At 54.0% G+C, this 26,791-nt stretch overlaps 1 protein-coding gene across 16 annotated transcripts in view; it reads left to right on the top strand.

Moving 5' to 3' along the window:
• The window catches only part of CAMTA1 (calmodulin binding transcription activator 1), an 821,619-nt gene that overhangs the window by 275,312 nt on the left and 519,516 nt on the right, over positions 1–26,791 (top strand). For all 16 annotated transcript variants that reach the window (XR_004276407.1, XR_004276406.1, XR_004276405.1 and 13 more), the window contains one exon: positions 3,241–3,308. Coding sequence is in view for 8 of the 16 variants with exons in the window: in XM_032303260.1 (XP_032159151.1) it covers positions 3,241–3,308 (68 nt within the window). In the remaining 8 variants the exon portion in view is untranslated. The remainder of the gene's footprint in view (positions 1–3,240; positions 3,309–26,791) is intronic.

Genomic DNA, 26,791 nt, shown 5'->3' with positions numbered 1-26,791 from the left:
CCTCTGGATTTTGGTGACCCTCACGTTGCTCTACGCTGTTTAGTATCTATTATTCTATGTGGTTCTTTGGCACGTGCATAGATCCATTTTCCCAACATGTTCCTTAGCTTTGGGAAGGGGGAGTCTGGCCCATGGTCTGCTCAGCCGATGATGAGGTGGACCAAGACCTGCATCAGACCACAGACCTGCTGTGTGGACTGGGTAGCATGGGCCTGGGAGTGGACAGGTGACTCAGACATGCGCAGTCCAGCCGGAAGCCAGGCAACCAACTAGAACACCACAGAGGCAAGTGCCTAGGTCTGGACATTGAGTTTCCTTTGCTCAGAAATGCTGCTCTTAAGGGGGGATGAGTGCCCCATCAACGGACATTGTGTGGGAGATATTGTTACCTTGGGGGTAGAGAAGCAGTGGCCAGTGCTCAAAGGTTAGTTCATAAATCAGTGTGACCTCCTGTGGCTTTGCTCGCTCGTACAACAGCTCAGGAGGCCCAGCATGTCCCGCTGGGTGTGTCTACAGACTTGACTGGGCAGGTAACCCTGGGATGGGGCTTATGCTGCTCTACCATGCTGTCTCTATCACCTGCTTGACCATGGGTTCTTTAAGAGCAGGGCTCAGACTGGTCTTGTTCACTGACTAGCACACAATGAGCTCAACAAGGATTTGTAGGGTAAATATTGAAGGCGATAAGGTCCAGGGCTTTTTTTTCTTTGAAGGACAGTAGCGTGGGGGGTCCTGCTGGGTTGGGGGTGAATGCTGGCCGAGGGATGTTCATGAAGGTCTTCTCTGGGTGTCTGGGTCTTCAGAACACGGTGATAAGTCTGAGGTGGCTGGGATGTGCTGTGCCCCCATCTTTCCGGGCCAGTAAGGGTCACTTAGCTCTCGGCATGATCCTGGGTAAGGACGTGGATCTGAAGCATTCAGGTTGCCACAGACTATTTTTCTGGATGCCAGGTTTTCTGAAAATCAGGAAGATGGACTGATACACATAAGTGGCTCAATTTACCCACCCCCTGAGTCCAGCCACTGCCGGCGGTCCGTGCTTTGTGAAGCGAAATGGGCATCAATAGATCCACGGAAAGATCAACTCTAGCTAGCTCTCAGCGGTCACTGTGATGTCACTGTTCCCTGCGGGCATGGGGCGCGGGGATGGGGAGGGATGCAAGGTGAGGCTGGGTGGAGGTCAGCCTGGCAGCGCCGGCAGCTTCGGGGCCGCACCCCTTTGGTACCTGCTCCCTCATCGGGGGCCTCCGGATGGCAGCTCACACCAGGAGGGCCCCATGATGAGCACGGCACTAGCTGTGGTTGGCGGGGCTGGGGGGGCCATTGCTGTGCGCCACTCGGGCCGGCCAGAGTATTAGGACTTGTTGCTCCTTGTAAGAGCCCCACGAGGTGGTCCTCTCTCCGTTTCATAGAAAACTGAGGTTTCTACAGGGTAAGCAATGGGCTCAAGACCAGACAGCTAACAAGTGGCAGCGCCAGTGCCCCAAGCCAGGTCCGTTTGCTTCCGAAGCCTGTGCTCTTAACCGTGACACTACGTCACCTTGCTGCCATGGCGTGGAGGTCATGAAAGCCCTGGTAAGGGTTTATTTAGGAGCCGCTGCATTTTGCTGCTTTAGAGCTATGACTTCATCCAATAACAAACCTATACGAGCACATGTAGCCGCAGAACACGGGCACGCGGCCACACGGGCTCACTTCTACCTGCCCGTTTGTTTCTCTCACGCCCGCTCTTCCTCCTCCTCTCCCCTCTCCCCACCCACCCACCCACCCACTCATCCATCTGCCTAACCAACACCTGTCAGGACACCGTTAGGTCCTGGGGATACATCACTGATGACATCTTCCTTGCCCTCGAGGAGCTCGTGACCCAGTGTGGGGTGCCATCCATTTCTTTAGTGGCCATCAGTGAGAAGAACCTGTCCATTTGGTCCCCGGGTTTCCACTTGCCAGCTTTTTGGTGAAAGATGTGGGCTTCTGGAATGAGGCGATATGGACTCTGGGTCACCTCACTGGCCACCTGGGAGTAGTGGCTGGTGTCTGTGATGATATGAGACCCTGGTCTCTGCCTGAGCCTGTGGTCTTCAGGCCACACTGTGTGGGGGGCGTTTTCTGCCTTAACCTCCAAAGAGAGGCTCCTCTTTGCTTCAAGGGCAGGTTGAGTGTCTCTGGTCACAGATCAGAGGTCAGAGTCCCGTTATGTCCAGGTCTGGAGGAGGCTCACAGCAGAGTGGGGCTTAGGGCCTCTGGGTGGATGGGCGGCTGCATCACCACGAGCCCTCTGGGCACCCCAGCTGCGGAAAAAGTTGAAACGGGGGCCCCTCTCTGCATGTTTTGATAGTCAGGGGCAGCAGCTCTGTGTCGTATCATCACCAAGATCAAGGGAAATGTGTACTAGTCCGGCCTTAATTTAACTCCCAATCCCTGCCAATTTCATGTTAGCAGATCCGTTTGGAGCTGGAAGTAATGGGCCATATCATGCCCCAGAGATGGAGCAATGACTTATGTTGATGTCGCCCACTGGCTTTTTATGGAAATTATTAATAAATCAGTAATTCTATCTGCAGCGATGTTGTTGTGTTTATAAATATTTAATTTACCTTCAGGTGCCCACATTTTCTCCATCTTTGCCTTAAACTCTGCTGACATGGTTCTTCTTTCAGAAGCACGACTCAATAGATTAAGTTATCAGTGGGGGAAAGGTTAACCTCTCTCTCTCTCTCGCTCTCGCTCTCGCTCTGGAACATGGCTTTATCTTTCCTTTTTAATCTTTGCGTGATTTGGTGCAGGGGTGTGGGAATCGGGTGGCGGGAACATGACGTCTCCCATGACAGTGGTGAAAGATGAGTCTGGCTTCAGAAGAAGACAGACGAAACCTCCCAATGAAGACCTTGCATGAGTGCGGACCTGTTGTTGGCACGTGTTTGTCCCGCCTTCAAATTAATGACGTTTGGTATCTGAAATGGTGTCTGAGGTTCTCCTCCCACAGAGCAATAGCTTTGTCCTTGCTACCGACTCATCTTCTGAAATGCAGAGCGTTGATCAGTATTGTACGGCGGGCTGAACGGAAAGGGCTTAACAAATTCAAAATAGAAGCACCCTCCAAGTCCAGCATTTTGCAGTAGAGATGGGGGTCCAGCCCTGCCAGGGAGGAGAGAGCTAGGAAGGAATGAGAACTTTCTTACCCCTCGGGAGCTGATGTGAGCTAATTGTTGTTATTATTGTTTTATTCTTCTGTTTCAGGAAATTGCAGCTTATTTAATAACATTTGAGAAGCACGAAGAATGGCTAACCACCTCCCCTAAGACAAGGTAATGTCCTAGATCTCGCAGCTTTTCCGCGATGTACGGTAAATGGATTGATTTTCATTGACTACCTGGTTTGGCAAGTCAGTTCATGGGCAAGTCGAGTGTGCCGTCATGCCTTTGATAGGGCGCAACACTGAGACCTCATGAGCAGACCTACGGCCATGGCCGTGAACACAATCAGGCAGCTTAAGAACAGTGCGGCTGCTGTCACATGAGTTGGGACTTTTAACGGGATGGCTTAACACTGGGCCCCCCAACCGGTGGCTTTGAAAGCCTTGGCAGGTGGGAACATCAGGGGAGGTTTATTTTGGGAATGTGCCCACCTGCCCCCAGTGTTCTCTAGAAGCCCACTCTTTCTATGGGAAACTACCTTAACTGTGCGTGTTCATCCCAACGTGCTTTACAACTGAAGGTCGAGTTAATTTGGGTGGTGGTGAGAAGATCTTCCAAGTCAGAAGCAGGGGCTCCGATTATGGTTTATTGTACAGTGAATGAGCTTGAACCTCCGACTGCCACTGCTCAGGGCCATGGGGGATCAGGGACAATGAGGCCGGCTTGTGTCCTGCGGGGGGGGGGGGGGGGGGTTTGACGTTGCTGTGTAAACCACGGTGAGGCTGGGGCTTAGGGTGTGTTTAAAGGGCAGCCTCTTCTTTCCTCTCCTGCCCTCCGGTATCACTGTTGGTATGTTACACTTTAGAGCCTTGGAAACCCATGGCCAGCAATTGCCATCCCCTTTCCATTAGTGGTGACAGCGCCAGGCACTCGTTGGTGTGATGCATGTCAGCTGGAGCGCGGCTCCCACAGTGATGGGGCGGTGGGTGTGACTTCAGAGGCAGAAGCTCAGTCTCAGTCAGGGCGCAAGCACTCAGTTCTCCAGGTAGGTTAATGGAGACCCAGGGAAGGGGCGGGGCTGTGTGTCCTCTACCCCCTTGGCCAGGTCCTCGACCGCTATGCTTTCTGAGCCATGGAGGAAAGAGGGTCTTAGCCTCTAGACTGTTTACTCGTTCTGGATGGTACTTTGCACAACTTTATTAGGCTTCGGTTTTTACTGGTTAGCATCATTTTGATGAGGACAGAAAGGTCCATTTTGGAAGAGGTCGGAGGATATTGAGGAGGAAGTTAGTTCTGAGATTCGCATCTCCACGGGTGGGGTTAGGGGTGGGGCCAGGGGTGGGGCCCGGGGTTGGCACTGATTCTTTTTCCCCTCCAGCCCCTGTCCCTCTGCAGGATGTTCTCAATGCCTCAGTCTTCTGGGGCCATGATTTCCTTTGCTCTAAAACCAGGCGGTTTGCATTAGCCAGCTCTGTTGCAGTCATGCTTTCTAAGAAACAAGCTCCAAATGCAGTGACTCGGAACAGCAGACTTTTTCCCCCTTTGGTCACGTACTGTGGGGTTTGCTGTGGCTTTGGTTGGGTTTAGGACTGCTCCATGGGTCTTTTTGTTCTGGGACCTGGGCTGAGGAAGCCTCCATAGCCTGGGACGTGTGGTGATGGAGCATGGCAGGGGCTTAAAAGACTAAGGCAACCCGCGTAGGCATAATGAGGGTCCTGCGGGATGTGGCATCCTAGGTCACACCCGCTCACAAATCCATTAGCTGAAGCCGTTCCTGTGGCCAAGCCCAATAGGAGCAGGGCCCGGAATGACTTTCTTCCGCGGAGTGTGGGAGAGAGCGGAGTGATTGAGTGAGTGGTGATGCGTCAGCTATTTGGGGAACACAGCCGTGTCCCCAGCTGTGGAAAGCCTGACACACTCGGCTCTTCTCTCTTCTGGGGACATCTTCTTCTAGGGCGGACATTCTCAGACTTGAGCAGGCACCAGGCTCCACTGAAGGGCTTGCTGAAATGCACACGCCGGGGCCCCGGAGACTCCCCAGAGTCTCCGATTCACTGGTCTTGGTGTGGGGCCTGGGCACCCGTTTTTCCCAACAAGTTCCCAGGAGCCAGCACACGGCCAGTCTGGGGCTTCACTTTGAGAACTGCTGCCCTGGTTTCTGGGTGGGGTAGGGGAAGCGAGTCTGACGGATTTCTGTCTCTGCACTATTTCCTGACTTCCAGCAGTGCCTTCATCTCAAGCAGCCTGCAGCATCTGTGCGCCCCTCACTCCTCAGCAGAACCCTCCTTGAATCTAAGTGGAAGGGAAGAGCTTCCTCTAGCTAGAGAGTGAGATTCTCCGGGACGCGTCCCGGGCCACACATCCAAGTTCAGATACGCAGACATGTGCTGTGTTTTAGAACACCCCCCGACTGCAGATGGGTAAAACATTTCAAGCAGGGATTTTGCCTCGTGTTTCAGCCTTCAGAGTTTGGGTTTGAGTTGAGAAGTGAATGTCACTCACGGTCATGCCTGACTCACTTGACTTTTTGGAGTATAAATAGAGCCAGGAGACTTCCCATCCCGAGGCACAAGGGGCATGCGTGCCGCTGAGTGGGAACGGGGGGAGTTGGATATTGACAAGCCGGGGTTTGAGGCCTAGCCCTGTCCCTTGATCACTCTGGGACTTGTAGAAAGTCATTTTAGCGCCTCATTAAAAGCCCCTCTGTTCTTCTCCATGTATGAGATGGACTCGATGTCCCGGTGTCCTCACTGGGCCATCACGAGGATCGAGGGAGACTGTATTCGTGATATGGCTTTCTCTGCACGCTGGGAAGCTCAGTGTGGTTGCCCGGGGACGTGCCCATTCCTCTCGTGTGCAAGGGGCAGTCCCTGGGCCCTCCGGAGGCTGCAACTTCAGAGACATCTGCCAGAGTCCCTCCAGGCTTCAGGAAGATGAATTTCTTTCCTCAAGGCAGAGGGTAAAGACAGAACGTTTCCGATTAGTATTATAATACCCACTCCGTGTTTACACTTGAAGGCTTCTCGTCCCAGGAGGAGGGAAAAGTTGCTGTGGTTGTTCAAGGACCTTCCTAAATTAGTTGTTGAGTTGAGTTTGGGTGCCCCCCTCCCGTCCCTAGTATTGAAATTAATTGGTGCAGTTAACTGCTGAGTTCATACAAACCGGCCTCCTGGTACTAAGGAATTAATGACACCAATACTCCGCTGAATGAGAAGGCAATGCGACTTCTGTGTGCCACCGCCACTGCTAATTTCATTTTGGAAAATTAATAAAAATGAATTGCACCACTGACATTTATAGAGTTTCCTAATAAAATGATACATTGTTTGTGTGGAGGAATCCCTATTAAATTAATTGTGGTAATCAGTTCACATATAGATGTTGGTGTAGGGAGCTGCACAGGGACCCGCCTTGTCTCGGTGGCTTGCTGATGGCTGGGGGTTATAAATATAGCCCTTGCCCAGATACTGTCCTAATTACAGAGAAGGTCCCGGGAGCCCCGCTCACCTGTTTCATAATGAGGTGTGCTACAAGGAGGCTCCCAGGGTTGGGGGCCTCGGGGGCGGTGGCGGCCCCGTGACAGCGTGGAGTGTTGAATGTTTAAACAGCCCATATTGTATTATCAGCAACTGGGACCTTCTGGAAATGGCAGTTTGAAAAATCACCCTTCAGGACGTCTCTATTTGGCACTTGCTGTGTGCTCAGCACTGGAATAATACCATTTGGGGGCCCTGGGGAGCTCCACACTCCCCACCCCACCAGGTGAATTCAGAGTCTTAGAATGAGGAGCCCCCTCCCTCGGTCTAGAATGTTCTTCCAGCTCCTCCTTCTGGCCTTGATTTGGTGTCACTTTCTCGGCAAGGTCTTCCCTGAACACGCTGTTTAAAACCACACCCCTCCCGTTCGGCCAGACCTCCTTTCTTCTTTTTCCTGATGTTTCTGCAGAGCACTTGCGGCCGTTTGACACACGATGTATTTCATCTTTTTATGTGTCTGATTCGTTTATTCTTGATCTGACCTCCTCTCCCCCAAAGTGACAGTACCGCCGGTGCTGGTGTGCTCTTGGGGTATCCCTAGTGCCGGGGACCGCGCTGGACATGCCGTCGGGCCTCAGTGCGCATCGGTGGCGCGAATGAGCCTGAGACAGAAGACGTGTCTGAGTGTGTGAAGGAGGCGATCTGGGCTTGCTCTGTTCTGTTTCTGTTTTGTGTGTCCCCCGGATTGGTTAGCTGACCTGGTGCTGTGCTCTTAGATCCTTTCAACGGCCCTGCCCGGCAGCGAGATGCCGAGAGGGTACGCGATCTGTCCAAGATGGCACAGCAGATGTTGGAACTGGAACTTGAGCGCATGGTTATCTTCCTGCAAAGCTCTTCATCTTAGCTTTTGTGCTGTCCCACTGTGTGGGTGTCGGGTTTGAAGGTGGTCCAATGCGGGGTTTCGCTATTCCCCGCCACCTCCCATCGCCAAGATTTCTGAGCCACCTGGGAGAGCCAGGTGCCGGGCCAAGCTTCCCTGTGTCAGTGAGCACAGCTCAGGTGTGTCCGTGAGGTGCGTTCCCATGCTGCCCTCCAGCACAGGACTTAGCCTCCCTGCGGCGGGCAGTGTGGGAAAACGGCACCCTGCCGTAGTGCAGACTGCGGAGTGGAGCAGGGCCCAGGCAGGCGGCCTGCAGAGTTCAGCAATCCCAAGAAGGCATCGCTCCTCCCCTGGGAAACGTGCAGCCCTCCCTGGAAATCGGGGACATGCAAAGCTCTGGATGGAACTGGAAGCCTTTCCTTCCCAGGAATCTTGTGTATACTGGTTGGAAGGAAGCTGGAAGATGCTATTAATTATCTAATTAATTAATTAGATTTATATAGGTAGCACCTAACACTGAAGCACTAAAGGTCTAATAATAGAATTTTCCTATAATGAGCGCTGAGTGCTTCTTGGTCAATGAGCAGTAAAACAGCCAAGTCTAGGGAGGGACTCCGGAAGGCGGGAGAAGGGAAGTGAGACCCAAGTTTCGAGAAGACCGATGTGACACCCGGAGACACCCCACTGTCCCTCTCTCATCTTCCTGGACCTCACTGTCCATTGTTTCTTGTGCTCCCAGTGGTGGCGGGGCGGGAGGGTGGCCACCGAGTCCTCTGCTCTTTCTTACCGTGTCCTCCCCCGACCCCAGGACTCTTGTCCCTGCATGGAGGTAGCGGGTGCTTCTGCCCCTGTTCTGGACAGGAGCCCATGTCTGCAGTCCCCCAGGTCGCCCGTACCACCACTGTCAACCTTAGATTAGGGGAACCCCTCCCGCGGCGCTTCCCTCTCTGGGCTGGACCCTCTCCCTGCACCAGCTGCCCTGCAATGCTCCTTTGTGGCACCATGTTCCCCTCCAATGCCTTGGAGATTTCCTATGTGACAAGTCTCCCTCTGTGTCACGTTCAAGGTCGCTGTCCTGCCTCAACCATCTTCTTCAGTACTTCCCTTTGATTCCCACCTCAAAGCACCTGCTAGTTAGGTAGTTGCTTCCTGCTCCCTAAACACATCTCCGTGTCCCCTACTTTTTGCCTTCAGACCGAGAACGCTCCATGTCCAGCCCAGTCTGTCTGTCCCTCGAGTCTCACCTCTTTCTGGGAGGCCCCGCAGACGCACCAACCTGTAGTGGCCTCGTCGCTCTCAGCTTCTGCTGCCCACATGTGCTGTATCGCCAGCTGTGTGACAGTTCATCTGTACGGCAGTCCTGCCTCCACGGGGAGATGGGAGCCCCTGCCATTGGGTCACGCTGCCTCTTTTGTCTCTGAATGGCTAGTGCACAGGGGAACTTCGATGGGGCACAGGGCAGGATGCAGGCTCGGGGCAGAACCAGGGTGTGGGCTTGGGGCTGCAGCTGGAAAGCCAGCCTGATCCAGCCCCAGGCCTGTCCCCGTGCAGTCGGCACTGTTGTGTGTCAGGGCCTCCGTAAGTGGCCCTTGGGGCTGACCCTTGGCCCCCTGCAGGGCATGGGATCCCTGGTCAGCCCCTGTTACTGGGCAGGGTTCTTGAGAGACCAGAATAGAATTGCAAAAGTCACCTGGAGAGGCCGTTTTTGGGTGATTAAAGACTTTGCAGAAGTAAACCCCGGAGAAGTCCTGACACATGGTTCCCGCAGCCTGGCTGCAGCTCGAGGACCCTCACTCCCTTGAGTGTCCCTGCCACAGAGGCTAAGTGTGACTCCACTAAGTGAAGCCCTAGGGGAGTCAGACTCACAGAGACGGAGAGAAGACGGGTGGGAGCCAGGGGCTGGGGGACGGGGATGCAAAGTGAGCATTTCCTGGGGACAGGAGAAAGTTCTGGGAACGGGGCCGGTGACAGCTGCACCTCATTGTGGCTGAACTTAGTGCCGTGAACTGCACACTTGAAAGTGGTAAAAAAGGTAAATTTCACGTTGCTTGTATTTGACGATTTAAAAAAAGATTCTCATAGCAGCTTCTTTCTGTGTCTAGTTGGGCAGGGCCGGGGGCCAGGGATTGGCTGGATGTGTGTTTGCACGCGCGTGTGCGTGGAGGGGGTTCTGTTGGGGGACGGAGTTTGACAGGGCAGCCCTTCTACCTACATCGCTTCAAGGACTCTGTTCTTCGTGGCTGCAAAGAAAAAATAAACTGGGTCAGCAGTCATTTCAATGTGGCGACCTTTGCGTTTTGCTGAATTGGGGACCTGCTATCAAATTAACATAATGATGTGTCATGTTAGATCCATTTCAGTATTTGCCTAAGATATTGAGCGAATCCTTGACCAAGTGCAAACTATCATCATTAACCAAAGAGCGAGCGGCGTGCGAGGGGGTTCGCAGCTGTGGTGTCTGCTGCCGGAGACTCCTGCGACGCCCCATCCGCCCCGCGCCCCGGGACCTTCCCGGGAGGCATGTGCCTCAGGGTCCTGTGGTTTTGAGACCTTTCCCAGTGAGGAAGGGAATTAGCCGTGACCTGGATCCTGATGGATAAAGTGTGTGGTGTCTCGACAGTGGTGGGGAAATCCCTAGCCTCTGTGTGGAAGTGGTCTGTCCCAGATTCCAGTTCATTATCCGGAATCACGGACTGCAGAGGAGCTGGAGCTGGGGGCGCCGGCGGAGGCCGCCTCTCCGGAACCCTGCATGTGGCAGGGGGGCTGCCCAGGTCCCTGCGACCCTGGTTCCCCTGGGAGGTTTCCGCTGCTGTCCCCTCTGTGGGTGGGCAGGGGGGAGCGGGGGGCTCGTCTGTGCTCAGCAGCCGCTGGGCCGGCTTTCATTGGGCACGGACCTTGTGTCTGTCCTCCCTGGGATAGGCAGCTGCTTGCTCCCGGTTCCCACTTCCACTTCCTTCCCTGGTTTCCTTTTTGTCAAAAATATCCATGCACGTAGTTTAATAAGTCAAAAGGCCCTAAAGGGCTAGGAAGAAGGAGCAGCAGACCTCAGCCCCTCGGCTCAGGCCTGCGTCCCAGGAGCCGCCGCTGGTCACTCCCGAGTGCTGAGATTTACCTCTGGTCTTCTCCACGTGTCCCTCTGCTCTTAATTGCTTTGTCAGGTTTGGGCGATTGTCTTTTGACTTCCTCATATGCTAAATGAGGATTCAGCCTCTCCCCCTGCCACCTGCTGCATTTTCCTCACCCCGCCCCCCCCCCCACCCCCAAGGGCTTTGGTTGCGGAATTCTGAGATTCAGCCTCTCTGGGCACTGAGGTCTGGAGCCACAGGCTGGGTTCTCCCAGGTGCTGCCAGTCTGGGAACCAGGCAGGGAAGGGGCTTGCAATGCCACCATGAATTAGTGAGTTCCCTGAGTTTGCATCTGTGTTTCCTGCCTCTCCTCCGCTGTCTTCAAGTCCCGGGATTTTTTAAGAGTCTCTCTCTCCAGAGAAGAAATGTGTCTCCAATAGGGGCGGAGAAGCCAGGTGGTTGCCTGGCGGCTTGGGGGTCGGTGTGGGGCCCTGGGAGGGCCTGACCACTCTCTGCACAGACCTGCGACCTCTCCCTGTCTCCCACCTCATTTCCAACCTCTGCCTTCTCTGGCACCTAATTCTCGCAGTTTGCCAGTCGGCCTGGGCTCCGCGGGCAAGTGGACTTTCTGTGCTCAGTGTCCTCTGTGGGGCACATGGCCTTGGCCTGTTTCTGCTCTGCTGGAATGTGTTGACATCTCTGTCCCAGTCCCAGCTCTGCTCCTGTCGCCCCGTGCTTGCGGGTCTGCGCCTGTTTTCCTTCTCTGTGGTTGGCTGCGCCGGAGCCGGCCCCGCGTCTGCGGCTCACGCGCGCACTCAGTCTTCTTTGCTGTTTCACTCACGCTGTTTTTCTCTGTCTCTCTTTTTCGGGGAGAAGAGCCTCATAACATCGTTTTGAGGTTGTACATGCGCAACGCACTCAGGGCCCAGGGAATCCCATCGCCGCGAGGCACACCCCCTCGTGTGCAAGGCTGCAGCCCGAGGCGTGCGGACACCACACCCCCAATGCGTGCCTCGCCTGCTTCACTGTGCTCCCTTGGTTTAGAGCTTTTCCTGGTGTCAGCACAAGAGGTGTGGCGTGGCCTCTCGCTGGGCATAATTTTAGGGGTTTGGGGGCTGCTGGGGGCCATGTGGTATGCCATGCCTGCCAGCTGACCGTGTGCCTCCAAGCGTTCTAGCTCTATGTGGCTATGAGCATTGGCTATGAGCATGTCTTCCTTGGGTTGTGTAGGCGGGGTGCTCTCATCAGAGCCCCCGTGGTGCAAGGTGCGGTGCTGGGGCACCCATGGAGGCTGCTGGCCCCGGGGCTCCTGCCGGCCTGTCTGTGCAGGATAACCCGGCAGTGAGGACTGTTGGGAGCGAGACAGTGCTGGCACTGTGCGCACACTTGCCGACGGCACTTACGGTCCTTATCAGTGACCCCCCCCCCCCGCCCCCCCGCAGTCTGCTTTTGTTTCTGCTCCTGCCCCTTCGTTCTTCTGTCTTCAGTCCCTCCTGCACGCGGAAAATTAGGATTGTCTGGTGTTTCCGTAAGGGCCTGGGCTGGTGTCTGTGGTGTTTCCTGCAGATCAATTCTGATCTAATAAATTGTTGCCGGCTGGGGGAAAGGGAGCCGCCCCCGTGCCTAGAGGCTTTGCCGGGTGGGAAGGCATGTTCTCGGGAGAGACCATTCTTTGCAAATCATGGTCTTCTGTGTAAGGAGTAATTCCCAAATTAGCTGGGTACTCTGGGCGGGAGGTTCTCCCACTGGTCTCAGTCTGGTTAGGAGCTGTGACTGTCTTTGCTGTTCTTAGGGTCCCCACAGTCCTTTATGATGGAGCTTTAAAAAAAATGGAGAATAACCCAAAACAAAGGAAGAAAACCTTTTGTGGCTCTCCAGCTCTCCGGCATATCCCACTTGCCACATGCACGGTTGCTTTGTGTGGTGTGTGTATGTTTAGGCATCCACACAAGCACACACATCTGGTACACACACGCACACCTGTAGACAGACACAGACACAGGTGCATCCGTGTACACATTTAATACATGCGCGGACATACGTATGCACAGGCGGGTATAGGCATGTGCATGTGTGGACACACATGTTTACACACGCACACCTACAGAAACACACACTCTTGGGCACATATACACATGTATAGGACATACATAAATACACAACTCCCATGCGCACACGTGTACACACACAGACCTCTAGTCCCATTCTCTTTTGTACGAGCATTATTTCTGGGAAAATTTTCCTTCTTTTCTTTCACCAATTTAATAAGATGGGATGAAACACAATTTCTCCTAAAAGAAGAGATAAATTCTTTCGTAGTGGCTGCCCTGACCTCCCCGAGGGGGAACTCACCGTGGATTGAGCTGCTTCGCCGAGGGGCCTCTGGCGGCAGGGGGGACCCAGGCCCAGGGGGAGGGCAGCTGCGAGAGTCGAGGAGCGGGTCCTGGCCGAGCCAAACTGTGTGGCCCTCACCGAGGTGGCTTCTGGGCGGCTGCGTTGCTATTTCCATCACAGCCCCGACGAGGTCGGTAGGAAAGTGGGTGCGGGTGTTGGTGGGGGCTCATGAGTCACAGGACCGATTTGCCTCTGGGGGTCAAGGGGCAGGGGGCGGCCAGGCCGCGGTGCCGGGGAAGCCAGACCCCTGCCAGGGTTCAGGGAAAGCCATGGAGAAAGGCCGCGAAATCAGGGCTAGAAGGAGACTGTGTGCGGTGGCATAGGAGAGGAAGGAGACGGGGCACACGCGCATCTGTCCAGGAGCACAGCCTGGGCTGTGGAACGCGCCGTTTCCATGCAGCTTCCCTCACGCACAGCCGTGGCTCTTCTGCTGCCGCTGTCGCAGGCTCCCACGAATTAATCCCGTGCACCGGCTTTGGGGGAAGCTGTCCCCGCTCCTCCCATCTGGGGCTTGAAGGGGCTCTGCTGGGGGAGACAACGGGGTTACGCACGAGCCCTTTCATTCCGAGCCACACAACACCGCGTTGTCCCCTCACGTCGTTGCTGGTCTGCTCTGCTCACCTGTTTCTTCAGGGAAGGGCTCTGAAGGGCCCCCGCGCGCCCCGTGCGGGGCTGGCGGTGGGGATGTGGGGGTGAGTCGGGGTGAAGCAAGGCCGGTTTGGAGGAATGCAAGCAGCGACAAGTGCGGGGGGGTGGGGGGGACGCTGCCCCTCCAGAGCGGGGAGGGAGGGGTGGGGGGGCTGCTTTCCTGAAAGGCCAGACGGGGCAGCAGAGACCGACAGATGAGGGGCTGAGTGTGTGAGTGTGTGCATGTGTCTATGTGTGTGTCTGTGTGTGTGTGCGCAAGCGCGTGAGTGTGCGAATAGGTATGTGTGAGCATCTGTGTGTGTGTGCAAGCGTGTGTGAGTGTGCGTGTGTTGGGGGCGTGGCGTGAGGGGCGTGTGGGGCTGGATGAAGTCCTGCCTGGAGGCGGTGAGGGCGGGGAGCGCGGGCGGAGGGCGGTGCTGGAGGGGCGGGCGCGGCGGAGGGCCCGGAGGGCCGCACACCGGGCGAAGATCTGCGGATAAGGGCAGACCCATGGGGACACCTGCGGGAGGGTTTTGATCAGGGCAGGCGAACGAGCCGGGAGATGAACAGCCCCATCCCGGCTGCCCCGGAAGCGGAGCGCGCCCGGCGAGGACAGGACGGAGGTGCTGGGAAACCCGGAGCTCTCCCTCGCCTCTGCAGGTGTCCGCGCTCGTGACAGAAAGACTGTCCCTCTGAATCTGCTGCGTCCCGTTAGCTGCTGTCCTCTCCGGGGACAAGGTATGATCTGGCGTTGAGAGTTGAGAGAGTCGGAAGAACTCTCGGCCAGCCTGGCTGACGGGGGCTCAGCAGCTCCGAGCCCAAAGCTGCGATTCCGTTAGGATGTCGGTAGCCCCGCCTCGGCTGCCACCACCCCACGGGTCCCTCGGTCCCTTGCTTCTGCCTCCTCTCAGCCTCCTTGCTCCTCTCCGCACTGGGGGCCCGACCGAGGCTCCGGGGGTGGCCGTGGTCCCCGGGTGCCTTGCTGGGCGCGATAGCCTCACACCACGCCCCGTCTACGCGGTGGAAAAATATTGCCAACAGTGTGATAGTGACGGATGACAGAGGGGACGCACGGGAGAAATACTCCCTTGAAACAACGGCCAAACTTTGAGTTCTTTTTTGGCCGTGGTACAGAATTCCAAGCTGAGAAGAAAATCCATCCCTTTACTTTACGAGTAAGTGGTTCTCGCTTCCTGTAGAAACTTCCAACCTTAACTCCTGTGTCCCGTTAGCTTATGTCTGGAGTGACCCGTGGTCCGCCATTTCTCTAGCGCCAGAGGGCTGCAAGGATACGTCAGAGTTTTGCAGTTTGTTAATTTTGCATTAAATAATTAATAGTAGAGTTAATTGATGAATTATTCAATTTTCAGGTAAAATGGGATGATAAATATTCATAACTTATTTTATTAAGGGAATTTCCATTTCATATGCCATTAAATCTAGATTAACGAAGGCTGATTTCAAATGAAGATTGAAAACAATTGTGCTTTGGAATTAATTTACTAAGTTAAGGTCATTGCTTAGTGAGTTTACCCCCCGCCAGAAAGTTAGGGCTTTATCACCTGGATAAGTGTCTGAATTCACAGAAGTAACATTGCCATTAGTTTAGAAACATTCCACGAGTCCACTGGGGATTTCCCCTGCGGCGCTTCCAGGTTCTGGTGGGCACAGATGGGAGTACGGGGAAGTAGGGGTGCGTAGAGGGCAGATCTGGGGTCACTCCCAGCCGGCATCTGGCTGTTGCTTTGAGCTGTTTGTTACTTGTTCACCAACTACAACCTAATTGAATATTAACCCAAACCTGATGTGATGAGGGTGTACATTCTGGTAAAAGAGTGGTCCTTGCAAACATCTCAAAGTCAGTTTTAAAATACCTGGCCTTTCCCCTGGAGTTCTAGGAGGTATGTGCTGTGACTTCCCGTCCAGCAATGTCCTCAGCCACCGGGTGTCTATAGCTTCAGATTTTGTGTTTTCCAGCTTCAGTTTTTGTGTTTTCCAGCTATTTGATTCCTTTGAGGCCTGGTTTATGTTAATTCATGAAACTGCTATAAAGCCCCGACCCACACACCAGCACTGAACGTTCCTCAGGACCTCACAGACTGTACCTTGCAAAGCTGCTCCGTCCAGCTTGGGATCTCAAGACTCATAACAGCCCTACAAAGTGGGGAGTGCCTGTAGCATACTGAGGCAGGGGGGCTGGGGTGGTGGAGACAGAAAGGCAGAGGTGAAGGGAAGGGGGGAGGGGAGGGGAGCGAGAGAACAGGAGTCCTTCCCTCGCCTGCCTGTCCACTTCCCTCTGCTCAAGGCCACGGCAACCGAGTCCTCCTGATGGTGTAACCCGCCCAAGGTCGCTCAGCTTAATTAGACACGGACGTTGAGACCATAGCCCAGGTCCTTCTGACTCATTTTGGAGTGCTTTTTTCAACTTCAGCATCTTAGGGCTTTAAAATAATTTCTTAACCACCCCGTATAGTGGGGCACTTGGGAGTAGTTATAGCCCGACGGAGCGGTTCTCTGCATCACCAAGTGTTCATTATAATTTTCCAGCAAAACTTGTTTGCTCTGGAGAAGTCAATCCTACAGTAAGCCTTCATTTCAGAGGAGAGCATTTGATGTTACATCTCTATGAACCTGCTCTCCTAAAATTATCCCTAATTGGCTTGGAAAGTAGCTTCCAACAGGCAGATGGCTTAATATCTCGACTTCCCGGTTGTGACTCAGGGAGGCTCCAGGGTTCTCTCTGGTTTGGGCTGGTGATCTTGTTAACTTGGAGGGCGAGATCCTATTGCCGACGTGCAGCTGAAGAGCTGCCTCCGGGAGCTGGTGTGGAGACCACCACAGGCAGCCTGTCTCAGCCGGGATGCTGGATGGCGGTGGGGCAAGGACAGGGGTTGTTGAAAGGCAATTCTATAATCTCTAGCATTCACCAACAAGCCTTTATTGAGTGCCTGCTGTGTGCATAGGTTTATACCAGGCACTGTGTGGTTACAAAGGCAGTAGAAAACATGGCCCCTAATCCAATTGGAGAGACAGGTCATGCATATCCAAGATAACTGGAGAGTAACTCCCAGACAGCATACACAGGAGAGCCTGGCGTACGTGTGTGTGCACACACGCATGCGCTCGCACACACACGGAGCTGTAGGAGGAATGCAAAACGGGGCCAAGATCAATTGGATTCAATTGATTTCATTGGGAAAAACAGCACAGCAACATTTGTAGGGGTGAATTTCAATCAGAAAACCCTGAACTTTGGCTGGGGGAGGGGATTGTGCGCCCTGATGGGGGACAGGAGGGCGACACTTGGTCTTTTCTTGTCCTGAAACCACGGATACAGCAAATTAATTGGTGGCTTTGGCATAAGTGATTAGAAGGCTCTAGAGGCCATGAGCTGCACTAGGATGAAATGAAGGCCCAGAAAGAAAAGCTTCGCGGAGGGGAGGGCTGCCGTAGGGATGTCTTCATTTGTGTTCAGTCTGCGGGGAGCCTGGTAGAGGCTGAATAAGGAGCCAGAGCTATTCTCCATGCTGAAGAGCTGTCCTGGTGGACACAACCAGGGTCCCCTTTTATTGAGTGTCTAGGTAGGTGCAGGGAGGTTGGAAGGACTTCCCAAGCTGGGATTCACAGTGGCTGTCTGACTCAAAAGCCTCTGCCATTCCTCTGCCCTTGTGTAACTCACAGGACCATAAGTGGGGCCATTTGCAAGGTCACCGTAGTCAGCCACTGGGATCATGTCCACCTCTTCCCGGACTGGAGAGCAGTGCTTGTCTACTGGGGAGAGTTTGGGCATCCCCAGGAGACAGACAATACCTGGAGACATAAATATGTTACATATTGGTAATCACGGTAGGAGTAGACAGGCTACTGACATCTCCTGGTAGAAGCCACTGATGCTGGTAAGCGTCTTACAATTTCCTGCAGTGCACAGGACATCTCCCCCCTCAAGGAATTATCTAACTCTACATGTCGGTAGCGCTGAGGTGGACAAACCCTGGTGTCAATGAAGAGAATTCTGTGCTGAAGTGCCAGGTGGTAATGAGCCAGACCGGATTTGAATCCCTGTTTGGCCACTTATTAGCAGGAAGTTAACTACCCCCCTGTGCCTCAGCTTCCTCATCTGTATAATGGGAATTACAACAGTGCCTGTTGTGAGGAGTAAACGAGGAAATGCTGAACCCTCGTGGGACATGGTGTTGGTGTATTCACTATGATGATCTTGCCAGGAATCCATCCAGAAGGGCAGTCCCATATGGCCCTGGGTTCTGTACACACACAGACTGATTGTTCTTTGCTTCTGTTTTTGTGGTTACACGGAATGATGGTCTGAAGACTCATGTCATTGTCAACTACCAGCAGTGCTCTTTGGGGAAAAGCCAGTTTCTGAGAGGAGAGAGTATTTATTAGTGGAGTTCATGTCACAGCAGTCAGCAGAGAAGGGCGTTTTAGATGGAAGGCTGTTACGTAGGAGGCTTAGATCAGAGCCCAAATTCATTGATTATCCATGTAAAAGATATTTATTGATTACTAAGTCAGTTATCTATTGCTGTGTAACAAGTCACTCAGAACTTGGTGGCTTAAAATAACAAATACCATTTCTGTGGGTCAGGAAGGCAGGACAGCTAAGCTGGACACCTCTGCCCCTGGGTCTCTCATGGCGACAGCCAGGCCATCAGCTGGGACTGCAGACTCATCCGAAGACTCGGGTGGGGCGGGAGCCACTTCCAAGCTCACGCGTATGGTAGTTGGAGGATTCAGTCTTTCTTCGGCTTTGGGCCAGGAGCTCAGTTTTCCACCAGCCGTTAGCCAAGGTCACCCTGGTTCCTTGCTACATGGGTCTCCCCAAAATGCAGCTTGCTTCCTCCATCAGAGTAGGTTAGCAAGACAGTACGGGAGGATGAGCAAGACCAAAGCCAGAGTCTCTTTGGAATCTGATCTCATAAATGACATCCTGTCACTTCTGCTTCTTAGAAGAGAGTCACTAGGCCCACTTCACAGTGGGGGAGGGCATCACCAAGGGCAAGGATTCCAGGAGGCAAGGATCACCAGGGATGAACTCAGATGCCGCCCACCACAATCATGTCTCACATGGAGACTGATCAGAAAGGCAGAGTGTGACTGGGGAGCTAATCATGGCGTGGACACTCACCTACCGTGTGACCTTGGACAGAGTGCTTTTGCCTCTCTGGGACTCAGTTTCCTTCTCCTTAAGATGCCTGAATTGGGTTCAGAGATGGTATGTATGTGTGACCCACCAAGGCCCAGGTCAGGCATCACTAATCATGACCCCCTTATCTTGAGAGCTGGATTCAGCCTCAGAAGGCTTCTGTTTCAGAGGGCCACTACTAGTTGCATTGACTTCCATTTGCCATTGCTGAGTCGCCGATAAGAGGACATTCCATGGGATGGCATGGCACGCCACTGATCGAGATGTTGCAGGATTTTAAATAGCGCAGGTGGACTGTCCTCCTGTTGGCCAGAGTGAGAAAGTGACTGCTTAGTGTTTGGGGACATCGGGTGGCCCGTCTGCTGCCCAGTCCTCCCCTCTCGTGCAATACCCGGACTCCAGGTGAGGGGATGTAGGGGCACACAGGCTGGGGAAGCCTCACGGTCTGAAACCCAGTGTGGGGCTGGCCTGACCTGGCCTTTTCGCTGGTGTGGTGGGCTTCTCTCTGGTTTCTCATGGGGGCAGATCTGGCCTTGGTGACTCTTCAGCCTGTGGCAGCCTGGAAAGGGAGCCCAGGTCATTCTGGAAATGAGCTCGAGTTGGCCTGAGGTGTTTCTGCATTCAATTTATCTGACTTTCAAGTGATTCATTCTGTTCCTTCCTGGAACATGCTCCTGGGCTCTAGGTGTTGGCTTAATTTGCTTCTGAGATCTTGCCATCACCCCTTTGTCGCTTCCGGTAGCTGCTGGGGCATTCTGTTAACGAGGAGCAGAGCACATTTTCTGGGCCATGCAGCCCTTCATCCCAGCCCATTAGAATTTCTCCTGCCCCCTCCTTATTTTAAAGTTTCTTTTCCTGAAGGGCTGGAATGTTCAGAGGCAGTTTAATAGACATCGATTTGCAATGATTTTTAGGCCCCATGCTTCAGGAGAGCTGAGAAGCCAATAATTAATCCCTTCAGTAGCTCATCCCTTTTGTTTTACGATGACCTAATAGCTGCATTGCTTGAGCAGGCCGGGCCGGCCTGACCCAGTTCGGCTCCTTGCCTTCTGCTTCATTCAAATAAGCCCGCTATGAATTATTCAGCCCCGCTGCAGGGGCACGTGGGGCCTCTTGTTGTAATATTTAATCAGCAACCTGGAGGCCAGCGCCGTTTTTTACCGACAGTGGCTGCTCACTTGGGGCACATGGACGGTGTTCTTAGAAGGTGGGGTTCCTGCCTCTTCAAGGCAGCCGGTTTGTCCTCTGATCCCAGAGGGACAGTGCCAATCCTCGAGACTCTATGTGCTACCTGTGGGGTGGCCGTCCTCCTGCACCAGCAGGAAGTGAGTGACTCTGGGCCCCTCCCATCAGGGACTCTGCGTGACGCTGTGCCCACGCACGTCCCTCCTGTAGTCGGGTCCTCTTGCCTCCAGAACCAATCACCATGAACTTGTGGCCTGAAACGGCTCGTTCATCGTTTTCCAGTTCTGTCGGTCGGATGTGCAAACACGGTCTCACGGGCTAAAAGCGAGGTGTCTGCCGGGCTGCGCTCCTTCTGGGGACCTGAGGCGGGGGGATCTGTTTCCCTGACTTCCCCCACCCCCGTGTCTCTGCTCGCTGCCCCTTCCTCTGTCTTAAGGGCCATCCTTGGGGAAGTGGACTGACCCTGTCTCTGGGGGACCTCTTTGCCTCCCTCTTCCACATTGAAGGATCCTTGTGATGACGTAGGGTCCGCCCGGATAATCTGGTCTGTTGTCCCCGTGTCAAGGTCAGTGAACCAGCAGCTTGAGTTCTGTCTGCAACCTCCAGTGCCCCTTGCCCTGTGGCCTCGCGCCGTCACGGGTTCCAGGGGTGAGGATATGGGCGTCTTTGAGGAGCTCTGTCCTGCCTCTACATCCACATTGCCCTGGCTCCGCTCTTCCTGCTTTCTGGAAATTTCTATCAAGAAGCTCCCCTGAGCAGGCCGGCTAGTGTGATTTTAAGAGGAGGGAGGCTTGGGAGATAGACAGAGCCGGATCCTTTTTAATGTTGCCATCTGTGAGCTGGAGAGCGGTGTTGGACGTGCGACGGCTGATGACCAGAGGGCAAGATGCTTCATCGCTCTGAGCCCAGTCATCTGTCCTGTGAAATGGGCTTATTGATGCGGACCCCTGTCCGGGGCCATTGCGCAGGGCGGACGGGATCATGTGTGGAAAGGCCGTCGGAGACAGGGGGCCGTTACCGTGACGGTTGCAGCGGTCTGTTTCAGTCTCCACGTGCGGGCGTCTCTCTGCTGGGAGGTTGGCATCTCCGTCAGCGCACAACCCAGACCCTGCGTGGGGGTGTCTTTGGGACTGGGGGCTGGTGCGTTCGCTGCAGGCCTGCCCCCCAGAGCTGCGGGTTGCTGCCTCCCTTTGTCCGTCTTGCACGTCTGGCTCCATCCAGACCTTCTCCTACCTGGAGGTATGGGGCCGTGTGTCCGTCAGAGCACAGGGGGACTGGCCTTTCTCTTTGTCTCTCTCGAGACACCTGTCGATAATCTTCACAGTTCAGCTCTCTCCCAGCCTGCAGAGGGGTTGGCTGTGCCCTCTCCCGCGTCCCTCAGTTACCGGCCAAGGCAGACGTTCCTGGCCCTCTTCAGACGAGGTTGGGGGGTGGGTCAGTGGCAGAGCTGAGCACCAAGCCGAATCTTCTGGTCCAGATGGAGTCTCCTTTCCTCCAGCTCTAGCTCCTTGTCTCCTCAGATGCCCAGCAGGTGTTGGCTGCTCTTGATAAGCTTTGGGGCCCCCATCCCCCCATATTTCTGTCTCTCTCTGTGGCAGCACATTCGGGGGCCAACAGTTTCCTGTCCGCTCTTGCCCTTGAGTGCCGGAGGGCAGGGCCGCAGGCCCGCGGAGCTGAGCTGTCCCCCCGCGGCCCTGTTCCCCGGGGAGAGCCGGTGCTCTGCTTCCAGGTCGCTGCTCTCGCGGGAAGCGGAGATGTGCTGCTGAACCCCACGGGGCCCTCCGTTTACTCCCTTCACTTTCCAGGGCTCCCCTGCTTGCATGGGGTGGGGGTGGGCTAGGGGTTCGGGGTGGGCTTGCTTTGCTGTCCTCGCCCTTCTGCCTCTGCCCATCAGTGGAGCCTTCCCCGCCAGCAGACTCACGGCCCCTTTTCGAACATGCTCGTCCCGTCTCTCCTGCTTTGCCCACTGGACCCCGACTTCACCCCAGGAAGGTGTAGCATCAGCAAGAGAAGCAGCGACTTTCTGAAATGCAGTGTGTGCAAATAAATTATTCAGTGAAACTCAGTCTAACTTTATTAAGGCCAGAGCCATCCTTCTCTGTCAGAAGCCACAGAGGGGGGCAGGAGGCACAGGAAGCTGGGGGACTCGATGGCTTCTGGGGCCGGGGGGTTGCAGGGGCCGTGGGCTGCGCACCAGCACCTGGGCTCTGGCTGGGTTTCCCGTGTGTGCCCCGGGCCTCATGCTCAAGTGTGCCCCTGTGGCCCCTTTCGCTGGACGGGGCTGCCTGGAAGAGAGAGGGGATAGTCTTTGCTCCTTCTGGAAGAGTGGTCCTGACCTGACCACTTCGGTCTGGAGAAGAGGTTTTGGGGGCAGGAATGGCTTCAGAGCACCAGGAGGACGGTAGGAGGCAGGAGGGCTGTGGGCCGCCCTCCCGCACAGGTGTGTTCGTGGGGTCTCCCATCATAGTAAAGTTAAAGCGTCAGTGGCATTTTAGATGCTTTCAGATTAATTTATATTCTAACATGGTAATGAGGAAGCAGCTTTTGTCCAAGAGGTGAGATATGCAAAAATAACCTTTAAGTTTCTCATAATTAACCTTTAATGATATCCTCTCGCTGTAGCAATATATTTTATGCTTCAAAAATATAACAGACAGAAAGAAGTGAGTGCTTCTTGCATCCAAATGCCTGGAGAAAGCGAAGTCATGTCGATGTAGGGGTTTCTACCTCTCTGTACTCTCAGTCGGACTCTCTGGGAGGGTGAGACGGTGACATAAGCCCTTGGCCTTGTGGCCAGATGGGCCTTCCTCTGGCTCCGTCCAGAACCGTTTCTAGTTCTTCACGGTGCATTCTTGCTGCTTAAAGCCTCTGTCACCAGGGCCATAACCAGCTGACATACCTAGTGTGAGGACTTCCCTCCGTGAGCATTCCCCTTGACCTTGGCAGTATTTGAGTCCATGGACTGACCGACCTTCTGTCAGAGTCCTCTCTCGTTAATTCTGAGGAGAACCTGCCACATGCCAAGTGTGGTGAATCATGCTCTTATCGACCCTGAGATCTCCGATCTGGTGGGGCCTGCGCATCCCCAGACCACAGTGGCAGAGCCACAGGAGGGTGTGGTGATAAAGGTGAGAGAGAGGGCAGGGGCGGGGGCGGAGAGCTGAAGAGGGTTAGCAGTCAGGGAAGGCTTCTCTGCTCTTCTCAGTTGCCCTCTGTGTCAGTCAGGGCTCTCCAGAGACACAGAAGCAATAGGGCGTGTGTGTGTATGTGTGTGTGTGTGTGTGCGTGCGTGTGTGTGTAGAGATTCATTATAAGGAGTTGGCTCATGTGACTGTGGACAGCAACAGCTTCCAAGACCTCGCTGGGCAAGCTGGAGACCTAGGAGAACGGACTAGCAGGCCCAAGACCCAGGAAGAATCAGTGTTTCAGTTCCAGACTGAACACAGGAAAAAAACCAATGTCCCAGGTCAAGGCAGTCAGGCAGGTGGAGTTTTCCCATACTTGCTGGGGGCTCAGCCTTTTTGTTCTATTCAGACCTTCAACAGATCAGATGAGGCCCATCCACATGAGGGACAGCAACGTGCTTTCTTTAGTCTCCTGTTTGAAATGTTAATCTCATCCCCAAACGTCCTCACAGACACACTCAAAATAACATTTGACCAACTATCTGCGAAGGCAGTGGCCCTGGCAAGCTGTCACGTGACGTCAGCCATGGTGGCTCCTGCTTCGGAGTTCCCGTGCCCTGTCACGTTTGCTGGGTCTTCTCTCCGTAGTTCGCTCCTTGCCCTCTGCTCCCATACCTTCCCCATCTTCTCTGGCAGATGACTTCTGGTGCTGGACTCTTGACCCAGCTGGGCTGAGTCATAAATCAGTTAATTCAAAAAAATTATTTAAAGATAAGTGTTGACTTACCAATCTTTTGACTTTGGGCCAAGACCACTTTGGTTCTTCCCAGTGGGGCCCTCTGTGGTGGGGGAGGTCCATCTTCTTTCACAGATCCCCTCGTCATCCTTTGCCTACCCACTTCCAATTTATATCTCTTCAAGGTGGAGGAAGACTCAAGGACGCTTGTGAAGCATTCTGGGTACAGACTTCTTCCAGAGCTTTCTGACGATCCCTCCGGTATCGTATAGTTGATTGCGTCCCCTCTAATCGGCAGGTTCTTCCAGCCACTGGCTTCCACGCATCTTTCTGAGTTGATTGACTTTTCACAGAAAGAACCATCTTTCTTTTTATGCTCGTGTTTCATTGTTCTATGCCTTATTTATTTACGCGGTTACAGTGAAAAGTACAGCTGGCACAAACAGGCTTGGAAAGAAACGTAACCGACTCTTGGTACGCATGGAAAGTCAACTGATGGGTCAAGACACGCACACTCTGAGAGCGTGATGACTTCCTGTGGTGCCTGGACTGATGCGTGCTCCCTGATGTGGGTGCTGGCGTTTCCAGCCTGTGGCTGCGGCTGATCTCCAGGGGTACAGACTCCCACCATGCTGATTTCAGAGTACAGGTGGCTTCACAGCCCACCCAACTCAGAGCCCCTGAAAAACTCACAGCTGGTCCTCCTGCGTGGGCACAAAATGACTCTAGCACACAGCCTACTACCCTCCAGTCTTGGGCAGGCCAGGCACGCCTGAAGCGTGGGCTTCAGGCACAGGCCATTTTCACTGTACCTAAAAAGCAGTGTATCTCAACCCCCTCCTCATGTTTATAACCCCTGACTGCCCCCTTCTGCATGGCGGGCTGCTCCCCCAGACGCCTTGTGCTGCTGTTCTGCTTCCCATCACTCCTACCGGGCCTGCCCTCCTCACATGGAGCTTTGAGCTTTCCTGGCTCTTTACTCTTCCTACAAAACTTCTCTGTTCTGCATCCCAGCCCCTGAGGGTCCTATTAGGCAGTTGGCTGATTAATTTACCAGCATTTTCAGCCAAGGTGTTGGCTTAAAAAAGCTTTCAGTACTTCCTGCCTGGACGGCGGGCTGACTCACACAGGTGCGTCAGGTCCCAGGGTATCTCTCACATCTTCTGATGCCAGTGGGGGTCTCCACTGACGGATACAACCATCTCCGACTGCTTGGAACTCATTTCCGGAGACTTTCCACCATTCTTCCTGTCCTGGGGGTCCTGTGTCCTCCACGTTCCAGAGTCAGGTGGGTCAGAATTAGACTTCAAGTTCTTGGCATCCCACTTAGGGCTTTGATGCTTTTGATTCAAATCAGAAGGTGGTTTTTGGAATCAGAACTGTTTATGCCCGTGTTTTCACACATTGTTTGAAATTTTTCATTGTGGAAAAATGTGCATTGCCGTGTGTTAGATAAATGACACTTGATTCGCTTCTGCGAATGCACTGAACGGCAGAAGTGGGGGATGTGGCTCGGCGGCCCCAGAACCATCTGCGTGTCGGGGACGGAGGCGGGAGACCTTGACTGAAGAGCTTGACTGAAGAGCTAACGTAGGGGAGAACCTGCTATTCAGGCTCCCTGAATACAGACCCATTTGTATAACAAGCTGCATTTGTTAGAAGATGGCTTCAGAAGCTGGCATTTACGTTGAAGAGCAGAGAGTGGCACGTGCAGTGAGCAGAGTTTATCTGTGTGTGGAGTGAGAAATAATCTGCTAAGCCAGAAACTTCTGTATTTCCCAGATACCCGTGCAGTTTGCACACAGCCTGGGGTCTGGAGTGCAGGAAATTGCCTTCTTTCCCAGGGCTCTTAAAGGACCCCAGATGTCCGTTCAAAATTTGGAAATTAAAGGGTTAAGTGCCTTCTGTTTTCTTTGAAGACTGGCTAATACTTGATCTATTTTCATTAAAATGACTCCTTTGGTGCAGCATTTCTCCCCCCAAAATCAGTCAAGAGCTGCTGAGTCACCTCCAAACCCCACCTTTGGTTCTGGCTGTTGTCTGGAATCTCAAGCCGGACCCCAGACAAAGACCAGTGGGGTGGTATTGGAGAAGCCCCTCCAGGAGCCCAGGAGCCCACAGCCCTCAACACCAGGGCCCTAACTTCCCCACTCCAGGCCTCCTTTCCAAACCTACAAAATCCTTGGGAAACCATGCCTTTATCGGAGGCACCATTACTTTTATTTATGTCCTGTCAAATTCGGGTCCTGGAAGAGTTAACACTGGGAACCCCTGAGCCCCAAACATGGGAGAACATGCTTGTTACTGGCAAGAAATGCCACTGTCGTTACCTCACCCTGAGGTCTGTCTTCTGGTGGCTGGTAGAGACAGTGGTTTCCATAGCAGGAGGAAGGGCGCTCCGGAGAGGCCCCCTGATACCGCAGCAGACCCTGCGAGGCTCCGGCCTTGGAGAGCGAGGGCAGCAGGTAGGACACACAACAGTCCTGGAAGAGGAAGCTGCCACTTGCTGAGCACTGGCCGCCTTTCTCACCTGCGGATCCGGAGAGGTGTAAGCCGTGCAGAAAATGACGTGTGGGCCTTTTTCTCAATTCTTTCAAGGATGGTTCTGGCTCCTACTGCTCTGACGCACAGGAGGGAAGTTAACTCCTTACATTCCATGGAAGCCTGTAGGCCCAGGGCTTCCTCCTTCAGGGAACCCTCGTTGAGACCAGCTGACGTGAAGAAGGCTAAAGCTTTTTGAGGCTTTGTCTCATTTCGTCCTCACAGCCACTCGTTGAGATAGGTGTGACCTTCATTACCGTTTTACAGACAGCAAGCCGAGGCTTGGAGACACCGAACAGTATTCTTCCCTGAGGTCGCAGATAGTAAATGGCAGAATGAGGACCCGAACACCCTTGATCCGTCTGACTCTGTGTTAGTTCTCCGTGGCTGTGTAGCCAATCACCAACACTTAGTGTCGTAGCAGGGCACACGTCAGTTCCGTGGGCCAGGAGTCGAGGCTC

This window comes from Mustela erminea, chromosome 10 (genome assembly GCF_009829155.1).
Source record: "Mustela erminea isolate mMusErm1 chromosome 10, mMusErm1.Pri, whole genome shotgun sequence".
NCBI classification, from domain to species: Eukaryota; Metazoa; Chordata; class Mammalia; order Carnivora; family Mustelidae; genus Mustela; species Mustela erminea.
Note: the sequence above shows the minus strand (reverse complement) of the source record. Positions and strands in the feature narration are given on the sequence as shown.